The sequence below is a fragment of the Maniola jurtina genome, chromosome 20 (genome assembly GCF_905333055.1).
Source record: "Maniola jurtina chromosome 20, ilManJurt1.1, whole genome shotgun sequence".
In the NCBI taxonomy this organism is placed as follows: Eukaryota; Metazoa; Arthropoda; class Insecta; order Lepidoptera; family Nymphalidae; genus Maniola; species Maniola jurtina.
The window spans coordinates 10,990,787-11,014,769 of NC_060048.1; the positions used below are offsets into that span (position 1 = coordinate 10,990,787).

The window sequence follows — 23,983 nt, forward strand, 5'->3', positions numbered from 1 at the left end:
AAAAAAAAATGGATTTTTTTATTACAACGAGTTGTTCTTGCATTTTACAGAAACGAAGAGAAACCAGAGGACAGGGAAATCTTCATGTACGACATCGCAACAGGCAACGTTAGCAAACTCAGTGGTGATCTCTCAAATGCATTCGTTGAAGCAGCAGAAAACAATTCTCTAAGCAAAGACTTTGAAAAACTAGCTATAGAAGGAGAAGGCACACCGGAAAACTTTAACAAGGAAAAAGAAGATGTCATTGCAGAAGGGTCGGACAATGTGCCATTATTTGTAGATTTATCTGGAGTCAAGTTAGACAAAGAAAGTAATAAGGGAGTATTAATATCCTCAGGGTACAGTAAAACAAAACGTGGCAGATCTTTTAGAAGACATTGATGTACAAAACCGCCTTCGGCAATTTAAAACATTGTAAATAGTTTAGCAGTAGTATTACTAAATTAAAGAGATTGACGTTGTATATTTACTTAGTTGTTAATAATTATGATGAAAGTGATGATCAGTTTGTAATATATAAAGACTTTTATAGAAAAACATTTGAGTGTTATTTTTAATTATATTATAATATCTTAAAAACTGCCCAATAAAGTAAATAAGTAGCTGGTAGGTACTATAGGGTAGAAGCGACCGCTCGCAGCTTCGCTCGACGAAATTATAAATCCTTTTTTTCTTTATCCCGTGGGAATTCCGAAAAAACGGTCAATATCTACATTAAAAAGGAAACCCCTGTGCAAAATTTCAATTAGATAAATGTAGCAAGATATATAGCTAAATATTTATTCGTAGCTCGAAAAAATTGGACAGAAATAATCGAATCTTATCAGTAGGTATTTAGCACTACAAAAAGGTCTCTTTAGCGATAGGCCTACGGTCTACCGGCTATTCCAAATTCCAAGTTTACAATTATTAACACCAAGTTTAAAATTATTATAATAATTAGTGGTCCAGCGCGTTATAGCGACTTATTCTAACTACAATTATAAACTAATCGGTTCAAAAGAGTACTATTAAAACAATTTGATTGATTAATATTCAAAAATATTTTCGGATTAGAACTAACGAAAGACCATTAGAATTTAAATGAAATGAGTAAAGCCAGAAGAAAAAAAAATGAGCGATCCGAGTTTTATGCAATAGCAACTCTGTTTCTCCCAAATGGCAAATCGCAAACGCAAAGCCAGCAACACAATAACTATACGTCAAACGTATGGATTATTTATGGTGGAACGTTTCTGCTGCAGTGTAAATTATTCAGTCTTTATTTTTGATGTGTTTTTAAATTATTTTTGAGTTTTGTAATCATGATGGAAGGATCTTTGAGTAAATGGACAAATGTGATGAAAGGGTGGCAGTATCGCTGGTTCGTACTCGATGAGAATGCTGGTTTGCTGTCGTATTACACAGTGAGTGACGTTTTCAAACCTTTACTTTTCAATAGTATTTGTTTTGGTATTACGATTACTATTTAAATAAAACTACTAATATTTACTTAACACACACAAAAAAATGTTTAATAGTGGATTAAAACCGAATGAAGAAACAGCACTGTAATGTTTCTTAGAGGTTACAATTTTAATTGTTTACTTTGTGCAACTTCGAACACATGCAATCCTATTAAAATACAGTTTTAAAATTATAATAGTTTTATATTATAAAAAAGATAGACTTAGATAAGTACTTACTTAACTAGTTCACATAAAAAGCTCATTAAACAAATTCTTTTCATTAACACATACTAGAGATTGCCAAAGAATTCGCCCACATGGATTTCTGTTGTTTTTTAATCTGGGGATCCAGCATACAATATATCAAATATTGTGCGTGGCTAAAATTTATTTGCTTACCGTGCACACACACTGTACAATAATAAGCAATTTTAAGCATTAAGTCTGATATAAGTAAACATTTTTAACCATAGTTGCTTCAATCTTTCAGAGCACAAAGTTGCAAGTGCTATTTCATTGATTTAATTTTTTAAAAAGCACAGTATGAACTAACATTTATTTAAAATCATTTAATCATTAATATTATCTTTGGATTTCCTACCATTCTGGTTAACATTCTGTTTATTATTCTTATAATCTATGTAGTTTTGCTTAAAAAACTTATAGAACATGTAGTAAACAAATATAACATTAGGAAAATACATGAATGTGATACCGAGTGGTGCGGGGCAACTTGGTAGGAACACTTGTGCACTGTAGATTAACATTAGAGTGAACTGTATCTGAAAAAGGTATATTAATATTAGTAACTAGCATTTTCTTGCAGCGTTGTTAGAATTAAATTATTAGGGTATTCTCTGGTCCTATTGGCCTATTTTTGTTAAAAGTTGAAGCAAAAATAAGTCTGATCTACTTCAATCTCATAAGAAATAGAGAGATATATGAGGTTTTTTTTTTAATTTAGACTAGCAATAGCTGCAATAGCAGACCTGCTGGCAAGTGATGATGCAGCCTAAGATGGAGCGTGCTTGCCTAGAAGATGCTTATTCGATTATACTCATGACTTGATTTGTGCGATAGAAAGAGAGAAAGTATTTAAATTTGAGACTGCAGTGCTGTGTGAGCGGAATTGTATTTTATTGCATTGTGACAAGAGTCATTGTCCATTTAAACATCTTTGCAGAGTGAGACTTCATTCTGTAGTCTGACTAGCTGAAACTATTTGTTAGTGAGGGGCTACCTACGATCAAAAATTAGATTCTCCTAGCTGTGACTTAGTTTGTGTGGATATAGGTTTTTTAAAAATCCTGTAAGGACTCTATAATTTCCCAGGATAAAAAGTAGCCTAAGTGTTAATCCAGGATCTTCTTCTTCTCTCTGGGCTGGTTTCCGCACTTAAACGTTTCCGTCTGTTGTGCGTAAATATATAAATCCAGGATATAATCTATCTTAATTCTTAATTTCAGCCAAATCCATCCAGTAGTTTTTGTGTGAAAGAGTAACAAACATACACACATATACAACCTTTCGCCTTTATAATATTAGTTTGATAAAATCATCCCTGCTCACCATCTGCATAATAGTTAGCCACTTCTTGTATTTAATAAGGACAGCCTTCACTTTAGGGCTTCCCTCCGAAGACATCAAATAGTAGCTGTACATTATTACATGCACTGCATTGTTTATCATCGGGGAGAATGAGGTTATTCCACCTGCAACAGAATGATACGGTATTTAAGTAACCATCACTTCATAGAAAGAAAGCAAAAAAAATAAAGGTTGCTACTGGAAATAAATTTTGTCTGGTGGGAAGGGTGGGAGGTTTCGGTTGTGGCTAGTGTCCACCCTACCGGCCAAGCCATGCCGCCAAGCAATTAACCGTTCCAGTATAATGCCGCGTACAAGCCGCTCAGGAGTATGGGCTTCATGAAACTATCATACCTTCCCCTGCCAAGATATCCCGCTTCCATCTCAGACTGCATCATCACTTACCACCAAAGGAGATCGCAGTCAAGGACTAACTTGTATGAAAATAATAAAAGATATCACGTAAATGAATCTCAAACTGTCAAGCAAAATAAGTAGTCCAATTTGAACACGAGGCGTATGGTTGCGTATATGACCTGTGCAGACCGCCATATTGCAACTTCAGATTGGACCAATTCTTTTGCACACACTGTACCCTCTATCCTATCAATCCGAATATAGCTTCATAGGAGCCATTAGCCTATCTAAACAGCGGCCCTTATAAAACGCCTCTCAATAAGACTTCTGAATATGATATTCACTATATCAATAGAATAACATTCATCCGAACTCTTCAAACAATATTCAATTCTAATTTAACGTGATAAGCTTCAATTTCATTTGGCTTATCCAGTTATCAAAGCCACTTTCTCGATTTGTAGGCACAAACAGAATTATGCATAGAAACTGGATTTTAATGAGCTCTCGTATATTTGAATGTCTTAGGCTCAGGATCCTTTTAATGCTAATGACAATTTGAAAGCTCATGAAGTAAATTGCCGTCAACGTGGAATTAGATAATAAAGTGAATAAAAAACCGGCCAAGTGCGAGTCAGACTCGCGCATCGAGGGTTCCGTACTCGGGTATTTTTTCCGACATTTTGCATTGCAACTTTATCATTACTAATAGTTAATGTTTCAAGGATTCAAATCCGTATTAGCATTGACGTGCACAGGATTCGAAGCTAGGGTAGGCATTACTTAGTTAGATTACCAATATTGAATATCTTGATGAAAAAGTTATTTTAACTTGGGTAAGCAGTGCTTTTACACTTCTATGAACTGCACTCCACTGCGTATTAGGTATTGACTGTTGAGTCTATTGCCCGTAAAATTAGTTCAAAGAACAAGAGTTCAAAGCTTACAAGCCAAGAATAGATAGTGCCAAAAAAATTAGATTGCAAGTAGATCCCAAGTCTCCCTAGTGACTACTAACAAAGTCCTAACCTTTTTCAGGTACCTATCTAGTGCTATAAACGAACAAGTCACGTTCTAAGAGCCGTCGTTAAAGCCAATATCGTAAATACTTAATCATTTTTGATTACTTGTTAAAGCGGCCATACACGAGTAGATTGAGCAGTTAAACAACACCGACTGATCGAGCAGACATTGTCAGCTATTCGAGCAGTTATTTTCAACTGTTGGAACTGTTGGCATTTGCGAAGCTGGAGAAGTCGAGAGCAGTGTCTTACGACTGCTCGACTGCATGATGAAAGTCTGCTCGAAAAACGCGAGATCGCTACTGCTGAAGCAGTCTCGTATATGGCAATTAGTAATAGAAGTTTGTCAGATCAGTCTTTTGGTTTTTAATAGGACTGCCCAAAGAAAGCAGTGTAATGTTTTCAGGGTTTATTGTATGTGCCGACTATAATTTCTAAATGCCTATATAGATTTGGATGTAGGGGTCTTTAGAATCCATGTACCATCCGGAGACAATGGCCATAATAATTCAATAGATGTGTGGCGCCATTTACAATTAATGTGAGTTTTTTAAGTAATTTTTAGATTTTTGGGCAAGATAGTTGTGTTTTTAATTTTTCTATTACAAATTGTTGAGGCGTTTCTTCTTCTTCGAGGCTTCTTTTAAAAATCCCGCGGGAACTCTTTAATTTTCCGGGATTAAAAGTAGCCTATGTTAATCCATGGTATAATCTACCTCCATTTTTAATTTCATCCAAATCCGTCCAGTAGTTTTTGCGTGAAAGTGTAACAAACATACACACACACAAACTTTCGCCTTTATAAAATTAGTGTGATAGTGTGAAGTGTGATGATTATTTAAGCTGCCCGTCTATGGACGCCTTAAAGCCGTAACCCACGTTTCCTCATTAAACTCTAAACGTCAAAAGGCACTCGCTTTTTACGACCCGCTCCAAAAATAGACTGCAATTAAAAAGTTATACCCACACTATTTTTCTCTAATGAAGATTCGTAACATAAATTATCTTTTGAACCTAATTACTAACTCGTACTTAAATAAATTAAAATCTTGAATCTTGTTCTAATGAATGGATTACGGATCTTTGCGAAAGGATTCACATTTCACAGGATCGAATTGGGCCTTTTATCCTTTTTGGGTCAGAAGGTTAAAGGGCCGAAGAAAGTGCTCCAAAATCGGCAATTCAATGAGAAATCGAATACGTAGCGCGGACAAAAATGGCTTTAACAAGTCTCTCAGGTCTAAGCCCTACCGTTTTACTAGAGAACATCGTGAAACATCACTAATTGCTTTTAGGCTTTGTAATTTAGTTTGGAGCTTTGTGTGCAACGGAATACAGTATGCAAGCTGCTATGAAATACTGGCATGTGACGTCACAAAGATTTGACGTGCTTTCTTAGTTTAATCGATAATTTAAAATTGTTACACTTAAAACTAACAATGGATGTGGATTTCACGTACTTTTTTCTATTTAGTAATTCCTAAGAAATGAATTATTTTTAACATAGGCAAATACCGTATTAAATAAATCTAGGTACAGTACTTATAAGCATAGTTAGGTATCCACCTCGGAGGTATACACGTTAGGGTGGTTGTTTGAGTGAATAAGCGAAATAAGCGCGAATGAAGTTAGTGCTTACGTTGCGCCACAATCACTTTGCTCTAATTTTCTAGCAACAACCCTCGACTAAGAATATTATATCACCAGCAACAATCTAGAGCAAACAATAAACAAGCTATTTTCCCTTCGCACTAACGTTAGATAATAATAGTCCAGTTACGCAAGCTTTTATATTAATAAAACGAGGAAGATAAGCTGTAACCGTCGTTATTCAATATACCGGTATTACAGAGCTTTGGACCATCATTGTACAAAGACGGCCGCAAGATTGCGTGCGCATTTAATACGTCAACATATTTGATTAAAGATTCCGTTATAGATAGGTAGATACTTCTAAAGATAAGTTATAGGTAGGTAAGAAGATTTGTTGGCCGTTGATTCTTAAGCCTCGATGACACGGGGCGAGTTTACAAGCTGCTAGCGAACTCGCTGCCTTGTAAACTTGTAAACTCGCCACGTGTCATCGAGCTTTTTCACAATCTGCTTTTGATTATCAGATTGTAAAAACGCTGCTAGAAAAATAGAAAGCCGGGCTAATTTACTCGCCATTCGCTGGCGTGTTGGCCTGTAAGCTAGTTAACTAGCCACGTGTCATCATCACTGCTAGTAAACTAGTTGCGAGCATCTGCGTTTTGGTAGTTAAAGCTAAAATGTCAAGAGAAGTAGTTCATGCGGGAGTACTTTATTTTAGCTCATATTATCAAGAATGATTTACAACTATTATATCACGCGTGTTCCACTTCATTTTTCAGCTTAAAAATATAAACAATAAACGCAAACAGCACGCCACACAAAACAACACGTAGTTCCAACACGCTAGCTAGTTGGCTACTGAGCGAGTGGAATGTTTTGTGTGTCATCGACACTAGCTTACTCGCTCACTCGCTAGCTTTTAAACTCGCCGACTAGCAGCTCGTAAATTAGCCCAGTGTCATCGAGCCTTTATGTGAAATTCGTCCAAATTGTTTTCTTAAAGTCTTATTTCGTCCAAATTCAAATTCAAATTCAAATTCAAATTATTTTTATTCAATTAAACTTTTACAAGTGCTTTTGAATCGTCAAAATAATCTACCACTGGTTCGGAATGCTGTAATACCAATACACATTACGTCCAGTACTTATTTCTTCCAATACTGGTAGGTACGATCAAAGAGGTATATGTAACTAATTTATCATCCGCTGTTTTTAAGACGAGATAAACGCTATGATTTGCTTTGATTACCTCGATAATCCGTGCCTTTACACGGCGAAAATGTCGGCCTAATTCCTTGTCGACTATTTAAAAGAAGGAACCTCCACGCAAAATTTTAGATTTTTTGGTCCAAGAATTTGGGCTGGGCGTTGATGAGTCAGTAGTTCAGGACTTTTCATTTTATATTGCAGTCATAATATTAGATTATGCGGCATGCAGTAAAGTAACAGTATCTAACATACGATCGAGATGTTGTTTCTAAATCCAATTTATGGTGACTTTTCACCCACATCGCATGAATTGAGTTTGTTGCGGCTTGCACAATGCTATGTCTCCACGGTTCGTTAGTCGCTTCTATATAGGGTTGTTGGCAAAATATTGGCAAACCTCAGTTCGTTATCATAAATGACGAATATTTTTTAGTTGACGAGCAAAACCCGAAATCTTTGCGGATGCAGATTAGCAAGTCAGGCCAATAAACATTATGCCATGACATTTGGACATTATTTTATGGCTATGACATTCGAATCTTGAGTGTCATCATCATCATTATTATCGACCGATAGACGGGCGGATGAGGAAGGACCGTGTTTGGTGGCTCTACTCCTACAAGGAGATACTTGAGATCTCTTGTAAGAACTTCCACATGTCACGGTCCTGAGGTCTGAATTCCCTGCGACTCGTTTGATGGCATATGCCCACCTAGTGTAGGCTCTTTCAACGCTACGCTTTCCGGTGCGAGTTCGCCATTCTAGGACCCCAACATCTATTGGTTTTTCGAACTATGTGCCCTGCCCATTGCCACTACAGCTTCGCAACGCAACCCGTTGATCTATGTAGGTTACTTTCGTTCTTCTACGGATCTCCTTGTTTCTGATTTGATCACGATCATCTTGAGTGTAATTTTTAGAATATGTTACTATATAAATTACCTAGTTTTTTCACAAAATTTATTAATTTAGTTTCAAACAAACTTTAACTATTTGACCCTAAATAAGTAAATAGTTTTCTAGAGTTAATTTTACTGTAGATGCGGGATTTAAAATTATCCCATGAGCTTAGAACTGCTAAAAACAAATCTGAATTTTGTCAAATTATGTTAGTTCATGGCAATTAGCTTTCGGATTCAACATCTGAGCTTACAATATCGAGAAATTGTAAGGAAAGGTAACGAAGCAAAGGTGCCTCAAGTCACCAAACTTCTTGGATCATTAAAAATGGCATTCCCAATCGCGTGCAAAGTTAGACAGTGGAAGCTTGTTGATTCGACGGAATCGTTTCAAGTTTTCCAACCAAACAGCGCCTTCTGGCGCCTCACGCGAGGCACGGAATTGTAGTAAATACACCTCCGCAGACAATAAAGCCTTATTTGTTTTAAACACGGCTTGGTATTACGGTGCTATTTGTAGGTGCTGTGGGATGGGGCAAACTGTGCAATAGGCATTTTGCCAGTTTTCATATATGGTACTTAATTATGGAGTTTCATTTTTCCCATAACTTTATAATTGGATATACGCAGAAAAACATGGCATGGCTTAGGATTTTCCACTAAAACATTTTCAACTATTAAATCCTTTTACTGTATCGAATAAATCTGACAATCTTGCAACGTTGTCTTCATTCTCCTAAACCCATTTCCTATATCCCTTTGTCCTTCCCTTGTTATATTCTTTGCCATGAAAAGCAAACCCCCTAATACCCTGAAAACCCTGAATACGCATATCATGCAGTCTTAAACTCCATTTTTTAATCTCCAAATATCAAACTCTTATCCTCAAAGGTTCTTTTACCAAGTTTGTAAAGCAAAATTTCATAGTTTACCTCCAACATATTTAACCGCTGACCTATTAAAAACAACAGTTAAATGTACTAACATAAATAGTATATGTGGAGGAACCCTTTACGTTGTCTTTATTCTCCTAAATTCTTTTACAGTATTCCTATTACTTAAAACCCAAGTTCCCCAGTTACTCTTTGCCCTGAAAAGCTATCACCCTAATACCCTTAAAACTCGGTACCCACATGCAATATCTTCTCTCTCTTACCAAGTATGTAAAGTTAAATTTCATAGTTTACCTCCAACGTATTTCACAGCAGACCAAATAATAACCAGAGTGCTGACATGATGGTATATGTGCAGGAAGGACGCCTGCCTCTGCTTCTTCCTTAGCAAAAAGAACACAGTCTCGAATAGTTCCATTAGCTTCAAAATTATCGTCCACCAAAGGAACCGGAGCATTCTTAAAGCTTCTGGGTTCATTGAATAGTCTGGTAGCATGCAGCCGAAGTGATAAGTTGTAGTCCAACCCGAAGTCATTATCTGGAAAACAAAATAATTTTGCTACTATAGCCGAGCGGTGATAGCCTAGTGGTTATAAGCTTCCTATTTAAGGGGTCCTGGATTCGATGGCGGGCACGCACCTGTTAGTTTTTGGAGTTATGTACGTTTAAGCAATTAAATAGCACTTGCTTTAGCGGTGCAAGAATACGTCGTGAAGAAATTTGCATCCCTGAGAGTTCTTGATTCTCAAAAATGTGTGAAGTCTGCCAATCCGCACTTGACCAGTTTGATAAACTATGGCCAAATCCTCATTCCGAGAGGAGATCGGTGCTCAATAGTGAGCCGGCGGCAATGGATTGATCATGATAACTATAGCTCTAATACTTTAGTCCGCCGCTTTTTTATCAGGGTCTAGGGATGCCTGAATTAACAAGACTTACTTAAACTACATTTTTCCAGTTTAATCGTCATGCTTGATCGACATGCTGTCCTAAAACTTTTAGCCAATTGAAACTTTGCTTTGCTAATGCATTATTAATTATTTTTTCAAGCTTTTCATTAGTCAGGTCAATACTAATAAATTATGAGAAATCAATAAAAAAAATACTTCCTAAATAAAAAGTGACAGTCCAATTTAGTTATTTTGACTGAGCAAATTGAAAGTGTGTTCAAAGCAATTACGCAGTGCATGTCCATAGTAGTCCCTATAGAATTTTTATCTCAATTCGTTATCAAAATATGTATTTGCAACAATCGCGACACCACTTTTCAAATTAGATCTGAACAGATATGGTATACCTGGACAGTGGACATTGACAATTCCATGACTATGTCGTACATTGACATAGCTCATCTTAAAAGTCATCTTCTCAACCGATCATCAGCTTAATAATGAGTACGGGGCTCCTCTTAAAATTAGACGGGCTTAGATTAGGTTTGCGCTCGTCAAGTGCGGATTGCAGACTTCACACGCCTTTGACAATATTATGGAGAAATCTCAGATGCAGGCGTCCTCACGAAGTTTTCTTTAACAGTTAAACAATAATTTATTTCAACACATTCCTCGCCAACACATTCTCGTACATCCCTGCTGGAAACATACCTGCCTTTATAAGCTTATAAAATCCATATATTTACAGTTTTGCAAGTGTAGAGTTATTTGCTGTCTCATTGGGTTATATGACCACTCCAATAATGGTTTATCGTTTAACCGCCCAGTAATGCAACGCCTTTATGTTCAGACTTTACAATCACATTATATTATAGTATCTATAAGTAGATCAACCGGCCATGCCTATTGCCCATACCTTTCAAAGTTAAATGCCAACGGACTTGTGCAATTTCCCTTTACTTTATTGGTTTTGAATTTACAACGCGAAGCTAATCGCAAAAGCGTCCGTGCATTTGATATGCTCTAATAAATATGTATGAGTGATCTCGAACATCACTCTCGTAAAGTATTTTGAAATAAAATTGCTGATTCAATTTATCACCTTTGCCTCTTGTCAGAGCGAAGTGCGAACGTAGTCATAATAAAATTATTGTGCACATTATCGCTCTAGTAATTCTAATCAGTTTATTCAAGTACAAGATGATTTTGCGACCTCGTCTGCGTAGATTTAGGTGTTTACAAATCCCGTGGGGGCTCCAGGTCTCTAACTATATCCATGCAAATGATCAGTTTCAGAATGAAAAGGATTTGGACAATAGTCCATCCACGCTGGCTAAGTCTCGCTTACAGCCACACATCTTCAAGAATCTTCTTCCTTACGTTATCGCACGCTACGTGGGGTCGGCATAACAGGTCTTCTTCCACTTGATTCTATCATCCGCCACACACGTTCGAGAATGTTGTGGAAAATACTCAGGTTACCTCGCGATGTTGACCTTCACCATCAAAGAAAGTGATATTTAGTTGCTTAAAACGTACATAACGCCGAAAAATTAGTGGCGCGTGCCCGGAATCGAGCCTAAACTTACCCCCCAAGTAACGACAGCATTGGACACAATCTGCAGCACATTGTACCACTTGATCACTGTCCGGCTGTCCGGAGATAGTAAGGCCGTCTGTCATGCATAAAAAATGACAGAAGCTTAATGACCGTAAAGACTCGTTTTTCTGCCATAAAGTGGAACTCACGATGTTGTTCTTCACCATCAAAGAAAGCGACATTTAATTACTTAAAAGCTAAACCGCACATAACTCCTAAAAATTAGTGGTGCGTGCCCGGGATCGAGTCCAAACTTACCCCCCAAGTAACTACAGCATTGGACACAATCTGCAGCACATTGTACCACTTGATGACCGTCCGGAGATCGTAAGGCCGTCTGTCTTGCATGAAACATGGCAGAAGCCTAATGACCGTCAAGTAGCTAACGATGATCGAGACGAGGGGCCATGGTGAAGTCATTAGCGACCAGTCCTTGACTCGTGGATCTGCAATAAGTGGAAGAATAAATAAATTGGTAGTTTTTTCGCAATGGCGCGTAGTGGTTCAAGATTAGAGTTACAGTAATCTTTTTTTTATTTGGCTTAGGAACGTTTTATGCAATTAAATATCACTTGCTTTAACAGTGAAGTAAAACATCGTGAGGAAACGTGCATGCCTGAGAAATCTCCATAATGCTCTCAAAGGAGTGTGAAGTCTGCCAATCCGCACTTGGTCAGCGTGGTAGACTGTGGCCAAACCCTTCACATTCTGAGAGGAGACCCGTGCTCTGTAGTGGACCGGCGGCGATGGATGATGACTGTAACAATAGGTATTTTGACGTTCGGGCAAAAATGAAAAGTACCTACGTGATTCAGGATTTCTGAAAATTTTACCCCCTCACCGATTTTCAAACATTCCACTCGAGCATAGCCGGGGCGGGTCAGCTAGTCTTCACATAGAATAATAGAAACTTAGAATGTAATGAACTAAGTTAAGATAGATCGAAGGCAATTATTATGGTTCTGGCATAATCGCACTGTGATTTTGCTTCCTCTTTCCTAATTCGAACAGCTAGGATATGTAACGCCCTTCCGGCGTCAGTTTTCCCTTCCACCTATAATATGGGTACCTTCAAGTCAAGAGTGAATTGGCAACTTCTAGGCAAGCGCGCTCCATCTTAGGCTGCATCATCACTTGCTAGCAGGTCTGATTGCAGCCAAGCGCTAGTCTATATAATTAAAAAAAAAGTGATTAAAAGATTCCATATACCATATTCTAGCAAATAAACACTTCTTATTCTTATTCCAAAAAAAAACATAATAAAAAAAGTTTATACGCAGAGTTTTTTTTCTAATAGATGCGGGAAGTGTGCTTTTAGTATAATTGAAGTTTTTTACCGTGGAGCTTCCGAGCTTTGGTGTGGATATGAATACTGAAAAGTGCAGATCTTTTCGACGTTTACGCTTGAATGCATTTTTATTCGCTCGGCAAACCGCATATTTTTAAAAGCTTTGGGGCCTATTTCGTAATTTCATCTTCCTAAATATATAAACTAACTAACTAGGAAAGGTGACTAACTAACTGACTGACTGATCTATCAACACGCTGCTTAAACTACTGGACGAATCGGGCTGAAAGGTCATTGAACCTAGTTAGCATACCTACTAGTCCGCCATTTTGAAAAAACTTTTTCAAAATGGCAATTTTGATACTTACTTTCTGAGATATTTCAGTTTAAAAAGAAAAATAAAACCGACTTCAAAAACCAAAAACACTAAAAAGTAGAAAATAATTTTTGTTTAGCTACACATGTAATGTACCTAGGTATGAAGTCGAGCGAGCATATTAAAACAAAATTAGAAATCCAAGAGTGAAGCTCGCCCGACTTCATACCTAGGTATATTACATGTGTAGCTAAACAAAAATTATTTTCTACTTTTTAGTGTTTTTGGTTTTTGAAGTCGGTTTTATTTTTCTTTTGAAAATTTTTTATTTCACAATTTTTAGTGGCCCCACTGTACTATAATATGCTATGCCCAGTTAAAACCCTACTGTTTACTAAGCTATTACAGTGATCGCGAGCAATTTGCTCTTATCCATTGAGGAGTTCTGTTCTCCATCTCCGAAGATATTCATCAGATCTTCACCAAATTTATATGGGACCACCTGCACAGTATACCCTTTCAAACAAAAAAAAAATTTTCCAAATCGGTCCAGGGGTCTTTGAGTAATCGGGGAACATACATTAAAAAAAAAAAAAAAAAAAAAAAAAAAAAAAAAAAAAAAGATCCCGACGAATTGAGAACCTCCTCCTTTTTTGGAAGTCGGTTAAAAACCGTGCAAAATAAAGCAAATAATCATTGTGAATTTAAATATCTCAGAAAGTATATCACTTACACCATTTGACTCTATAGTTACCAAAACGTGGTTACTAACTACTAGAATAGCCGTTTCGTGTGAATCATTAAAGGTTGACCTACTGTAAACGTTTGCTAATACACCATAACTTGATCAAAATGACTCGTGCTATACTTATCGTTCATGCTATCTATCTTTAATACTATCGCACGGAATCAAATCACGATTCCGATGCAATCGGGATAGAGTTCAGATTTGGATTTCTAAACTGTTTATTGCGTACTCTCAAATCTTATACACGCAAGGGAGTGACACTACACACTACACAGACGTTAAATGACATTACATTTCCGGCTTGTTTTTTGTGGGCTCTTCTCAGAGCTGGGCGCGTTCGGAACCCTCGTTACTTTAGTTTCTACGTACCTAATTAATTATCAATTTATCACGATTACATCATTATCTTACAATCCAACAATTGACAATCAAAAAGTGTAATCTACACTAATACATATTATTATAAAAAGAAGTTTGTAAGTTTGCTTGTACAAAGTAATTTCTGGAACGACTGAATTTACTTCCTACAAAAATAAAATAAGTATTTTTTTTTTAATTCAATTTAACTCTTACGAGTGGTATTGTATTTGTATTTTGCGTTGTCATATATGCGTTAGTGGAGCTGACTCTACCATTAGTTCGAAATGCTATGAATTATATTTCAGAAAGGTTTAATGATTCTAAATCATAAGCAAATAGAGTTACTAAAAGTAAATAGAGTAGTATAGTTCACGAATTTTATTTAGTTTCGTTCTCAGGAAACATAGCTAAGTACTACTGCTTTAAATATTGATCGAGATAACACTACAATGACCGATAATAGACTAAGGACCGATAATATTAGGTAGGCATCCAATAGGTATTATTACGTAAGAAGTTGGGTAATCTTCATGCTTCAGTGATAATACTCGAAATAACTCCCAGATTGCTGATTATGTGGTCATACAGATTAATACTTACCTACTTTAATTCAAATTTGGAGCTATGAGCGTTTTAAGCTATTCAGTATTAAGTACCTACTTGGTTTAACGGTGTAGGAAAGTATCGTGATAAAATGAAACCTGCATGCTAAGACGCATATATAACTATGAAAAGTTAGAAGTGCCAGGGATCGAACCTCCGACCTCTCAAACAGGAGGCAGACGTTTAACCACTAGACTAACACGGCTATCAGCCCATAATGACTGTAGCTAATCGCATCACAACCTTCTTTTTTTTCATTAAAGTTAGCCCTTGACTGCAATCAAGCTCTAAATCAAAATATACCTACCCCATAATTTTATATGTTAGGGTAAGATTTTTTTTTTTTGAAAAAATTAAAAATAATTTCATTGAATATTTGGTTTTGGGTCAAAGTTCTACAACAAATACCAAAATGTCAGGCTTTATAACTTATTTAAGTAGTTCTACGAGCTAGAGACCCGTGACATGCGGACAGACAGACAGACAGACGGATGGATAGACAGATAGCAGAGTGACATTAAAAGGCTCCGTTTTTACCCTTTGGGTACGTAACCCTAAAAACTTGCTAGTCAATTTGGTATACAGCCGGACGAATGACGAGTGGACCCTAGAAAAGTCGACAGTGGGGGACCTTTTGACCTGACATTTACGCAACTCACTAACTGACTAATAACAATGTAGTGGTAATGGCCCGCTACAGTTTAATTACCGGCTCGCAGAATAATGTGTTAATGTGTTGTATTGTAAGCACTTACGATGCTCCACATGATGTCACAACTCACAACTCCGTGGTAAAGGTTGTGATGCGATTAGCTTATAAGTGGGAGGTCCCGGGTCCGATTGCCAGCAGGGATCATTTGCCAATTTTCTAAATTGTCTCTGGTCTGGTGTTAGGCTACGGCCGTGGTTATTTGACACCTTACCGTTAAAGGTGCCCACGCACTCGAACTGCACTGCAGTTCAAGTGCGTGGGCACCTTAAAGCCGTGCCGCCAAGCGACTTAAGGTGCCCACGCACTCGAACTGAACTGCAGCGGAACTGCGCGTCGCGTCAGCGCCCCGCACGATATTCTCTCCAGCCGTGCCGCGCGGCAGTGACATACGCGCGGCGCGGCTGGAGAGAATATCGTGCGGGGCGCTGACGCGACGCGCAGTTCCGCTGCAGTTCAGTTCAAGTGCGTGGGCACCTTTAGCGTTTCGATACGAAGCCGTGTAGAAAGCGATAAGGGAGTATGGGTGTGATAAAAACCACTGCACCCCTTCCAAGTTACCCCGCTACCATCTTAGACTGCATCATCACCTACCACCAGCGAGGGAATTCGCTAACTCAGTGTCTAACACTGAATGGTAACCACCGAGCTCATTTTTAATCCATTGAAGGTTTTCTGCGAGAAAATATGTTAATATCACCCTGTGAAGCAGCAATGCAGAACCAACCAACCTCGGTGATTATCATTCAGTGTTAGACACTGAGCGAATCACCTAGCAGGTGAGATCGCAGTCAAGGGCTAACCTGTAATGGGACTTCGTCTGCGATGGCGTTTGCTGGCGCGCGTGCTGTGCTTGTTTGGAGTGTTTTTTTTGTTAAGAGTGGCTGGTTTTTGTGTTAGTTGGTGTTTTTTGGTGGTGGAACTGACTGGGAAGCGCTCTAAAGGGGCGCCGCGCGTATGTCGGCGGGCGCCGGCGCAGACGGAGTCCATACTTGTATAAATTCAATAACTTGAAAATATCACAAACTTGACATTGGCTAATCAGAGTAAAGCCAGATTAAAGAGAAAAAAAAAAATCTGTAATGGATTTTTTTTAACTGCAACATGCGATATGCACCGTCCGCCCTGCCACTACTGCCTGCAGAATGCAGATGCCAGGGTATTGATTGTACGCGGGCGCTAAATGGGCTAGAGCTGACGCTGCATACTATTGCCAGTCGGATCTATGCTAAATAGGACAGAAATGCTACAACACTTTCTTAGAGCACTATAATCATGTCTATTTCATTCAGTAATGCCTCGGCGACCACGTAAAGCCGTCGGTCGTGCGCCTGATCTCCGGTTGTGTCGGATTTCTGTCCCATCGGGCTATGAGAGTGAGGGAATAGAGAGTGCACCTCTGTTTGTGCACACACTTGGTAGGTCTTGGAGGGGCGTTGGGGCAGGATCACGTGACTAGAAACCACAATCGCTCATTGTTATAGGTGTCCAAAAATTTTATTTGCTATTGTACCGAGTGGGATATCAAATTAAAGAAAAAAACATCTGAGTTCATAAATGTAGATATAGTACAATGTTAAAATATACCGAGCGACAGAAAATCATTTTTTTTATTATATCTATCGCTATATATCGGCAGTTCGCGGATAGCAGTCGGGTTTTAATGCTGTTTAAAGTAATTTTAAGCTAGTAAAATCTTTAGTAACACATCGTGAAAACATTACGTAAAATGACTAACAATAAAGTGGTAATGGCTCACTATAATTTAATTATCCGCTCTCTCGTGCAATGTACAATGTCGCAAGTGAAGATGCACTTTGCATACTACGTTATGTCACAATATGCCTGAAAGGTTAAACACACACGATTGCAGATGTGATAGAAAAAGTGTGCCGTTTCCTGGTAATTTTGCTAAGATGCAAGGCTACAGCCAGGAATTGATTTTGGTGAGAGCATCGATATAAATGTAAACTCCATGTCTTTGGGTTAGAGTCTTTTTTTTATTGTAAGTATGGCAACCTTCCGACATGGTTATCGGAGACTTTGTATAGCTTATCGGGGCCTACGCTTTCAAAAAAATGTCGGCCCGATTTAACGGGATTTCTGGTCAAAAAAAAATCTTTCAGTTTTGAGTTTTTAAAAATTCAAAAAGTGTGCCGTTTGAATCACGATTTCCAATAAATGCTAATGCTAATGGGCCAAGCCAGTAAAAGCCACAACTATGTCATAGTTTATAGGCTGAAAGCAAAGACTCGACGTGACGGGATTTCTGATCAAAATTTGCATGGCAGTTATTTTTAAATTCGCCATTTTGGTGTTTTTGTTATTTAAAATTCAAAATATTTTTATTCAATTAGACTTTTACAAGTTCTTTTGAATCGTCAAAAGCATCTACCACCGGTTCGGAATGCCTTTCCTACCGAGAAGAACCAGCAAGAAACTCGGCGGTTGCTCTTTTCAAAGATTTAATATACAATATTATGCCATGTATAAAAGCAATTGAAGTCCCGCGCATTTCTGGAGCGAATTGCAGGTCAAATCCACGCTCTTTTATCATTTACATAATCTTCGATAGTATAGTATGCTTTTCTCAGGACTATTTTGTTTATTATAGCGGCAATACAAATAGCACCACTATACCATCTTACAAACCTATCAATTCTGACCATCAAAACGTGTACAATAGTACCTACCTACTTTGAATAAATGATTTTGAGTTTGAAATACATACTCTGTGAAAATATCAACTCTCTACCTGTTATGGTTCATGAGATACAGCCCGCTGACAGACTAACGGATGAACAGACGGATGGGCAGACGGACGGACAGCGGAGGCGTTTTTGTTAACCCTTTGTAGATTACTAGGAACATGCTAAAACGAAGAAAAGTTGACACAGCAAAGCAGCCATGTAAAATACCTGCTCTTTCATAGAAGACAGTATTGTAGGTTCTTATAACACTCTCCATTGTCACAACTTTAACGAGACGGCTCGTGTTTGTTCCCGGAACAATGTAACTTCAGCAAACACACCTTTGCAAATGGAAATATGCCTATTATTATACAATGCACTGTTCTATTATGCTTACTTAGTATATCTACGGGTTGATTTTATTTGGTTTTACTATATTTATTAGATTATTTATGCCTTTTTGTTTACCCTTTGTAGATTACTAAGGTCAAAGGTCAAATTTAAATAGGTCAAACGCCTCTTTCTGCTACTTTTTCATTTTCTTTCGTGCTAGTTAAATTAGTGCTGTTTCAGGGTTTAAGATAATAATAAGCAGTTTTTGGCTAGTTTTCTTCATTACTGAGGGTCAAAACCCCCTTCCTTTATCAAATTATGGCGGGGGCTTTCTTAGGATAATGCGGTGGGCTCCCAGATCTTTTCCCACATTTATTCTACTAAAAGTAAGCCCGCATTGCGAATGCATGCGAATTTTCATCGCGCGATTTGATTCACACACACAGAATTCTATGGAAAAAATCGCGCGGTGAAACGCAGTGGGTGTTAGTCCTTCAATCACACCGCAATCAATGGAGAGAAAAAATGGATTGGCATGCTTTTTTGCATGGACATAGTAAGTCTCTAAGATCTGGAGAGTCAAATAGGGGTACTTTACAAGATGGAATCCATGGGATTTTCAAAACCTAAATCAACGCAAATGAAGGTGCGTCATCTAATAAGTAAAAATATATTATTTACTGGGGCAGCCGCTGTGTGCTTGCGGCATTTCATTTCGTTTTGTGATTATCATAAAACGGAATAATGTCAACAAAAGGTCGATACTCGCCCGATACAATATGTCCCTTTGTATAATTATTCTGTCTTATATCTGCGTTTTGTATGTCATTAAATGTACATGTTTAGTATAGCAGAAGCGACTACTAAACTAGAGCCGTAATAGCCTAGTGGTTAAGACGTCCGTTTCCCAATTCACGAGGCCGGGGGTTCGATGCCGGACACGCACCTTTAACTTTTCAGAGTTAGACGTGCGTTATAGGCACTTAAATATCACTTGCTTTAACGGTGGGAAAACATCGCGAGGAAACCTACATGTCTGAGAGTTAGCCATGATATTCTCAAAGGTATGTGAAGTCTGCCAATCCGTACTTGGCCAGCGTGGCAGACTATTGCCTAAACTCTTCTATTCTGAGAGATCTATGCTCAGTAGTGGGCTGGCGATGTATTGATTATGATGATTATTGACTATTCAACTAAGTTCTTGTGATTTGGAATTTAGTAAATAAATTCATAAATCCATTTTGCCCAGGTTGGTAAGACGATTTACCTTATGCGCTCCAAATAAAAACAAGTTGTTTTTTCATTTCAGTCAAAAGAAAAAATGACGCGGGGCGTGAGAAGAGGATGCGTTCGGCTCCGGGCTGCAGTTATCGGCATTGATGATGAAGACGACTCCACATTCACCATCACCGTCGACCACAAGACTTTTCACTTTCAGGTAAGATGCTTCCTTCATCACATAATACCATTTGTATATAGCGTGCATCAGCGGACTGCAATGATTGGCATCGACGATGAAGATGACTGCACATTCACCATTACCGTCGACCCGAAACTTTTCACTTTCAGGTAAGATCTTTCCTTCATCACATAATTCCATTTGTATGTAGCGTGCATCAGCGGACTGCAGTGATCGGTACCGACGATGAAGATGACTGCACATTCACCATTACCGTCGACCACAAGACTTTTCACTTTCAGGTAAGATGCTTCCTTCATCACATAATACCATTTGTATGTAGCGTGCATCAGCGGACTGCAGTGATCGGCATCGACGATGAAGACGACTCCACATTCACCATTACCGTCGACTATAAGATGCTTCCTTCCTTACATAATCATCATCATCATCAACAACCGATGTCTATCGGACGTCCATTGCTGAACATAAGTCTCTTGTAGGAACTTCCACACGCCACGGTCTTGCACCGCCTGAATCCAGTGGCTTCCTGCAACTCGTTTGATGCCGTCTATCCTTTTAGCAGGGGAGAGCTGCCAACGCTGCGCTTTCCTGGTTGAGGTCGCCTTTCTATAACATTTTGACCCCAACGTCTATCGATTTTTCGAACTATGTACCCGCCCATTAAGCTTTGCAAACCGTTGAGCTATGTCGGTTACTCTGGTTCTCCTACGGATCTCTTCATATCTAATTTGATCAAGTAGAGAAACCCCAAGTATAACTCTGTCCGTCGCCCGCTGAGTGACAGCACGCAATACGACAGCTGGCATCAAATCTAACTCCAAGTATAACCAGCAGCTCGATTCCGTAAAACCTGTATCAATCATTATTACAATCGCAATTGATATCATTGGGTAAAATGGTTTTCTTGTTGCAACAATGCATTGTAGCCAATAGTGAGCGAGCGTCAACCAATCAGATGTGACTGCGATCGTGACATTGCAGCTGTCATTCTACCACAATTGGGTAGCAGTAGGTATATCATCAGCAGCATTGCAGTACAGTACAACCAAATTAATAATGCGCATGCAGATCTTCGCTAATTGTCGTATTCCGAATCATTGAATCGTAAGAGCCCTAAACAATGCACTTGCATTTTGCACCTTGTTATAAACAAATAGGAGTCAATATCATGTGTATCATACGACCGTTGCCGAACAGTGACGAAGATTTCTATGCGCATTATTAATTTGGTTGTACTGTACTTTTTGCATAAAGAATGCGTCATTAGTCAATCTTCTCGGAATGCACTGGGCGTTGCTTTAGGCATGTCGAATCGGATCTTACCGACCTCGCCTCATTTAGGGTGAATCACAGAATCCTGCCTTTCTCCTCGCTCTTCCGTCGCATTGGGCACAAGCAGAAACATTTTCAATTCTCGGCCGGAATACTAATTTGCAGTCGTAATCTTATCTGCCGGCATCGAGTCTGTAGTATGTACCTACTCCGTTGATAATATTCAATACGCCTAAAAGGTCAGAGTATTTATGTGCTGAGAGTTAATTTAATGATAACTCATCAAATTGTTTACTCAATTTGTTGCATCTGGTTTGTGTCAGCGACTAGTTTGCGCTTCACTATGATTTAACGTTAAATAATTTAATTACCCTGGTACTTGCCGTTGATCTAGAATCATGAAGTTTGGCAGGCAGGTAGGTCTTATAGAACAAGTAAAGGAAATAATCCGAAAACCGTGAATTTGCGGTTCGATTTGGCAAAAAATTTCTTGTGAAATAGTTTCAAACTATTTTTCTGTTCCTGAAATCCTAATAACCGTAAAAGTGCGTAAGTATGAGTACTTTGGTCATATGTCCGAATGAGAAACGGCAAATACGACCTCCTTCAACTTATTAGAATTCCAGATAATTCAGGTCAAAATTGTCAGCAGAAAACCACTTGGCCGAAGAACATTGTAACTCAAGAATTTACGCCAAAAGTACGGGGTATGAAATGAAATTAAATAGTTTGAATATGGGATGACAAGGTGTTTACAATACACAGTTGAGCCAACACATCCACTCAGGAAACCCTAACATACAAGTTTTTTACCCGGTCATTATTCCGCGCAGCAGCGTCTAAGGCGCAAGTTGCCCTAATGAGTGGTAACCTTCGATAGGAGACAGCGACAACAAGAAGTAGAAGAATTTTCGGTTAAATTGTTTGTTTAATTTAATTTAAAACAATTTTATTGTTAACAAAATTATGTGCAAAGAGTAAGAATACAGGATACACTTAATTAAGGGCGACCTTATCACTAAAGTGATCTCTTCCAGGTGACCCATACTTAAGAACATAAAGAACTGTAAGACGGGGAGTCGCATTGGTTTTTATATAGCTGACTGAATGTTTATTTATTTATTTTTAATGACAGGCGCGGGACGGCTCAGAAAGGGAACGCTGGGTGCGTGCCTTGGAAGACACAATCGCTCGACACGGCCGAAGGGAGCGCTGGTCACGCTGCGTGCCCGCGCCGGCGCACCGGCACGGCGACCTCGAGCGGCGCATCTCAGAGGCCGACGCGTACCTGCAGATCATGATAGAACTTGTTTCTGTAAGTCATCATCATCACAACAGCCCATTTAATGCCAACAGGGATGCTGACTACTAGTCAAATCAGCGACTTTTTCAATCAAACGTCAAAACGCTCGCTTAGTACAAGAGCTTTTATGAAATACACGGATGTGACGTCATAACGTTTGACGTAATTTGACGTACTTTTTTATTTAAATCGATAATTTAAAATAATTAGAAAACATAAAACTACCAGCTAATGTGGATTTTACGAATTTTGGAAGACCCTCTATTTAATAATTACTAAGAAATAATTTATTTTTGACCTTGGCATCATCCCCTTTGCCATTAAATAGCCACTTGTACAGCGATTCTTCACAGCAAAACATGCCCGACCCATGATCTCCATGGCGGCATCGCCTTAAAATTATTTCGCTGTACGCTAGGAGTTGGTGACAGTAAAGATAACTTATGACACTTCATACTATTATGTCACCTAAGAGTCTCAACGTAGAGGAATGCAATTGGTCTGTGTTGGCGTTTGCTGGCGCGCGTGTGGTGTCTTTTTGGAGTGTTTTGTTTTTTTGTTAAAAGTGGCTGGTTTTTGTGTTTAACTGGTGTTTTTTTGGTGCTGGAACCATACTGGAACTGACTGGGAAGCGCTCTAGGGGGACAGACAAAGTCCATACTTATCTATCCCTAACTTGTAAATAACTACAAACTTGACATTGGCTAATCTTTGTAAAGCCAGACGAGAGAAAAAAAAGGAATGCAATTATACGGTTAGGTACTTAATGGGTTTTCTGTCATTGCAGAAAATGACCACAAGAGTGTCGGAGTTGGCCGAACCACAAGACAAGAATAAAGGGCAAGTCATATTAGATCACTCTAACGTAAGTAACTGCACATAGTATTTTAACTTCATATGGGTACATAGTGCATTATTTAGTTGTAAATGAACATACCTACTAAATTGTTCCGCGTATTTCTATACTCTATCGACGGAAAGAAGCTAGTATAGGGCTCTCTCTGTCTTGTAATCCCATACAAAGAACAGAGATGAAAATCTCGGCGGGCGTGAACTATTTTGAGCCACTAGCCAATCACAAACGAAACTAAGTTTCCGAATTGTATTTCGGATGTTAGAAAACATTTTCGAATTGAATTTCGAGTGTTTTTTGAAAACATGTTTATGATTGGTCGGTGTGTCAAAATAATTAACGCCCACTGAGGTTTTCATCTCTGTCATTTGTATGGCAGTACGTAACAGAGAGAGCCCTATACTAACTTCTTTCCGTGGATAGAATAGGTATAGTTCATTATAGGTCTTTAATTTTTTTTAAAGATTGTCAAAACAATACATCGAAATGCAAAAGACATGGCTTAGACCTAATAAAAATATGAACTTATGGAACATTTCATATTTTGAACATATTTTTATCATGAAAAACTAAAAAATATACAA

At 38.3% G+C, this 23,983-nt stretch overlaps 3 protein-coding genes across 4 annotated transcripts in view; 2 read left to right on the forward strand and 1 right to left on the reverse strand.

Annotated features, from left to right (window-relative positions):
* Window positions 1-534, forward strand: part of LOC123875559 (alpha-protein kinase 1-like) — a 33,086-nt gene extending 32,552 nt beyond the window's left edge. The window contains exon 3 of the mRNA XM_045921444.1: window positions 51-534. Within this exon, the coding sequence (XP_045777400.1) occupies window positions 51-384 (334 nt within the window). The 3' untranslated portion in view covers window positions 385-534. The remainder of the gene's footprint in view (window positions 1-50) is intronic.
* Window positions 535-1,185: 651 nt separating this feature from the next.
* LOC123875564 (oxysterol-binding protein-related protein 9) overlaps window positions 1,186-23,983 on the forward strand; it is an 84,773-nt gene continuing 61,975 nt past the window's right edge. The window contains exons 1-4 of one of the 2 annotated variants that reach the window (XM_045921456.1): window positions 1,186-1,409; window positions 19,858-19,986; window positions 22,379-22,558; window positions 23,334-23,411. In XM_045921456.1, coding sequence (XP_045777412.1) covers window positions 1,308-1,409; window positions 19,858-19,986; window positions 22,379-22,558; window positions 23,334-23,411 — 489 coding nt within the window. In that variant the 5' untranslated portion in view covers window positions 1,186-1,307. Of the gene's footprint in view, window positions 1,410-19,857; window positions 19,987-20,178; window positions 20,250-22,378; window positions 22,559-23,333; window positions 23,412-23,983 lie in introns of those variants that run through there. The other variant, XM_045921457.1, reaches the window with a different exon arrangement.
* Window positions 1,454-18,543, reverse strand: LOC123875572 (elongation of very long chain fatty acids protein-like). The gene is made up of 5 exons (XM_045921476.1): window positions 18,444-18,543; window positions 11,760-11,947; window positions 9,306-9,549; window positions 3,021-3,163; window positions 1,454-2,233 (listed from the first exon to the last, which is right to left on the reverse strand). Exons 1-5 carry the CDS (start codon window positions 18,490-18,492, stop codon window positions 2,021-2,023), a joined length of 837 nt encoding a protein of 278 aa, XP_045777432.1. The 5' UTR covers window positions 18,493-18,543; the 3' UTR covers window positions 1,454-2,020.

Excerpts from the sequence above, each read along its gene's own strand:
- LOC123875572 (XM_045921476.1), bottom strand. The coding sequence starts at position 18,492 with ATGGAGAGTGTTATAAGAACCTACAATACTGTCTTCTATGAAAGAGCA. Across the intron at positions 11,948-18,443 it reads TGTCTTCTATGAAAGAGCAG|ATCCACGAGTCAAGGACTGG; the intron begins GTATTTTACATG and ends CACTTATTGCAG. Across the intron at positions 3,164-9,305 it reads TGCTGTGAAATACGTTGGAG|GTGGAATAACCTCATTCTCC; the intron begins GTAAACTATGAA and ends ATTCTGTTGCAG.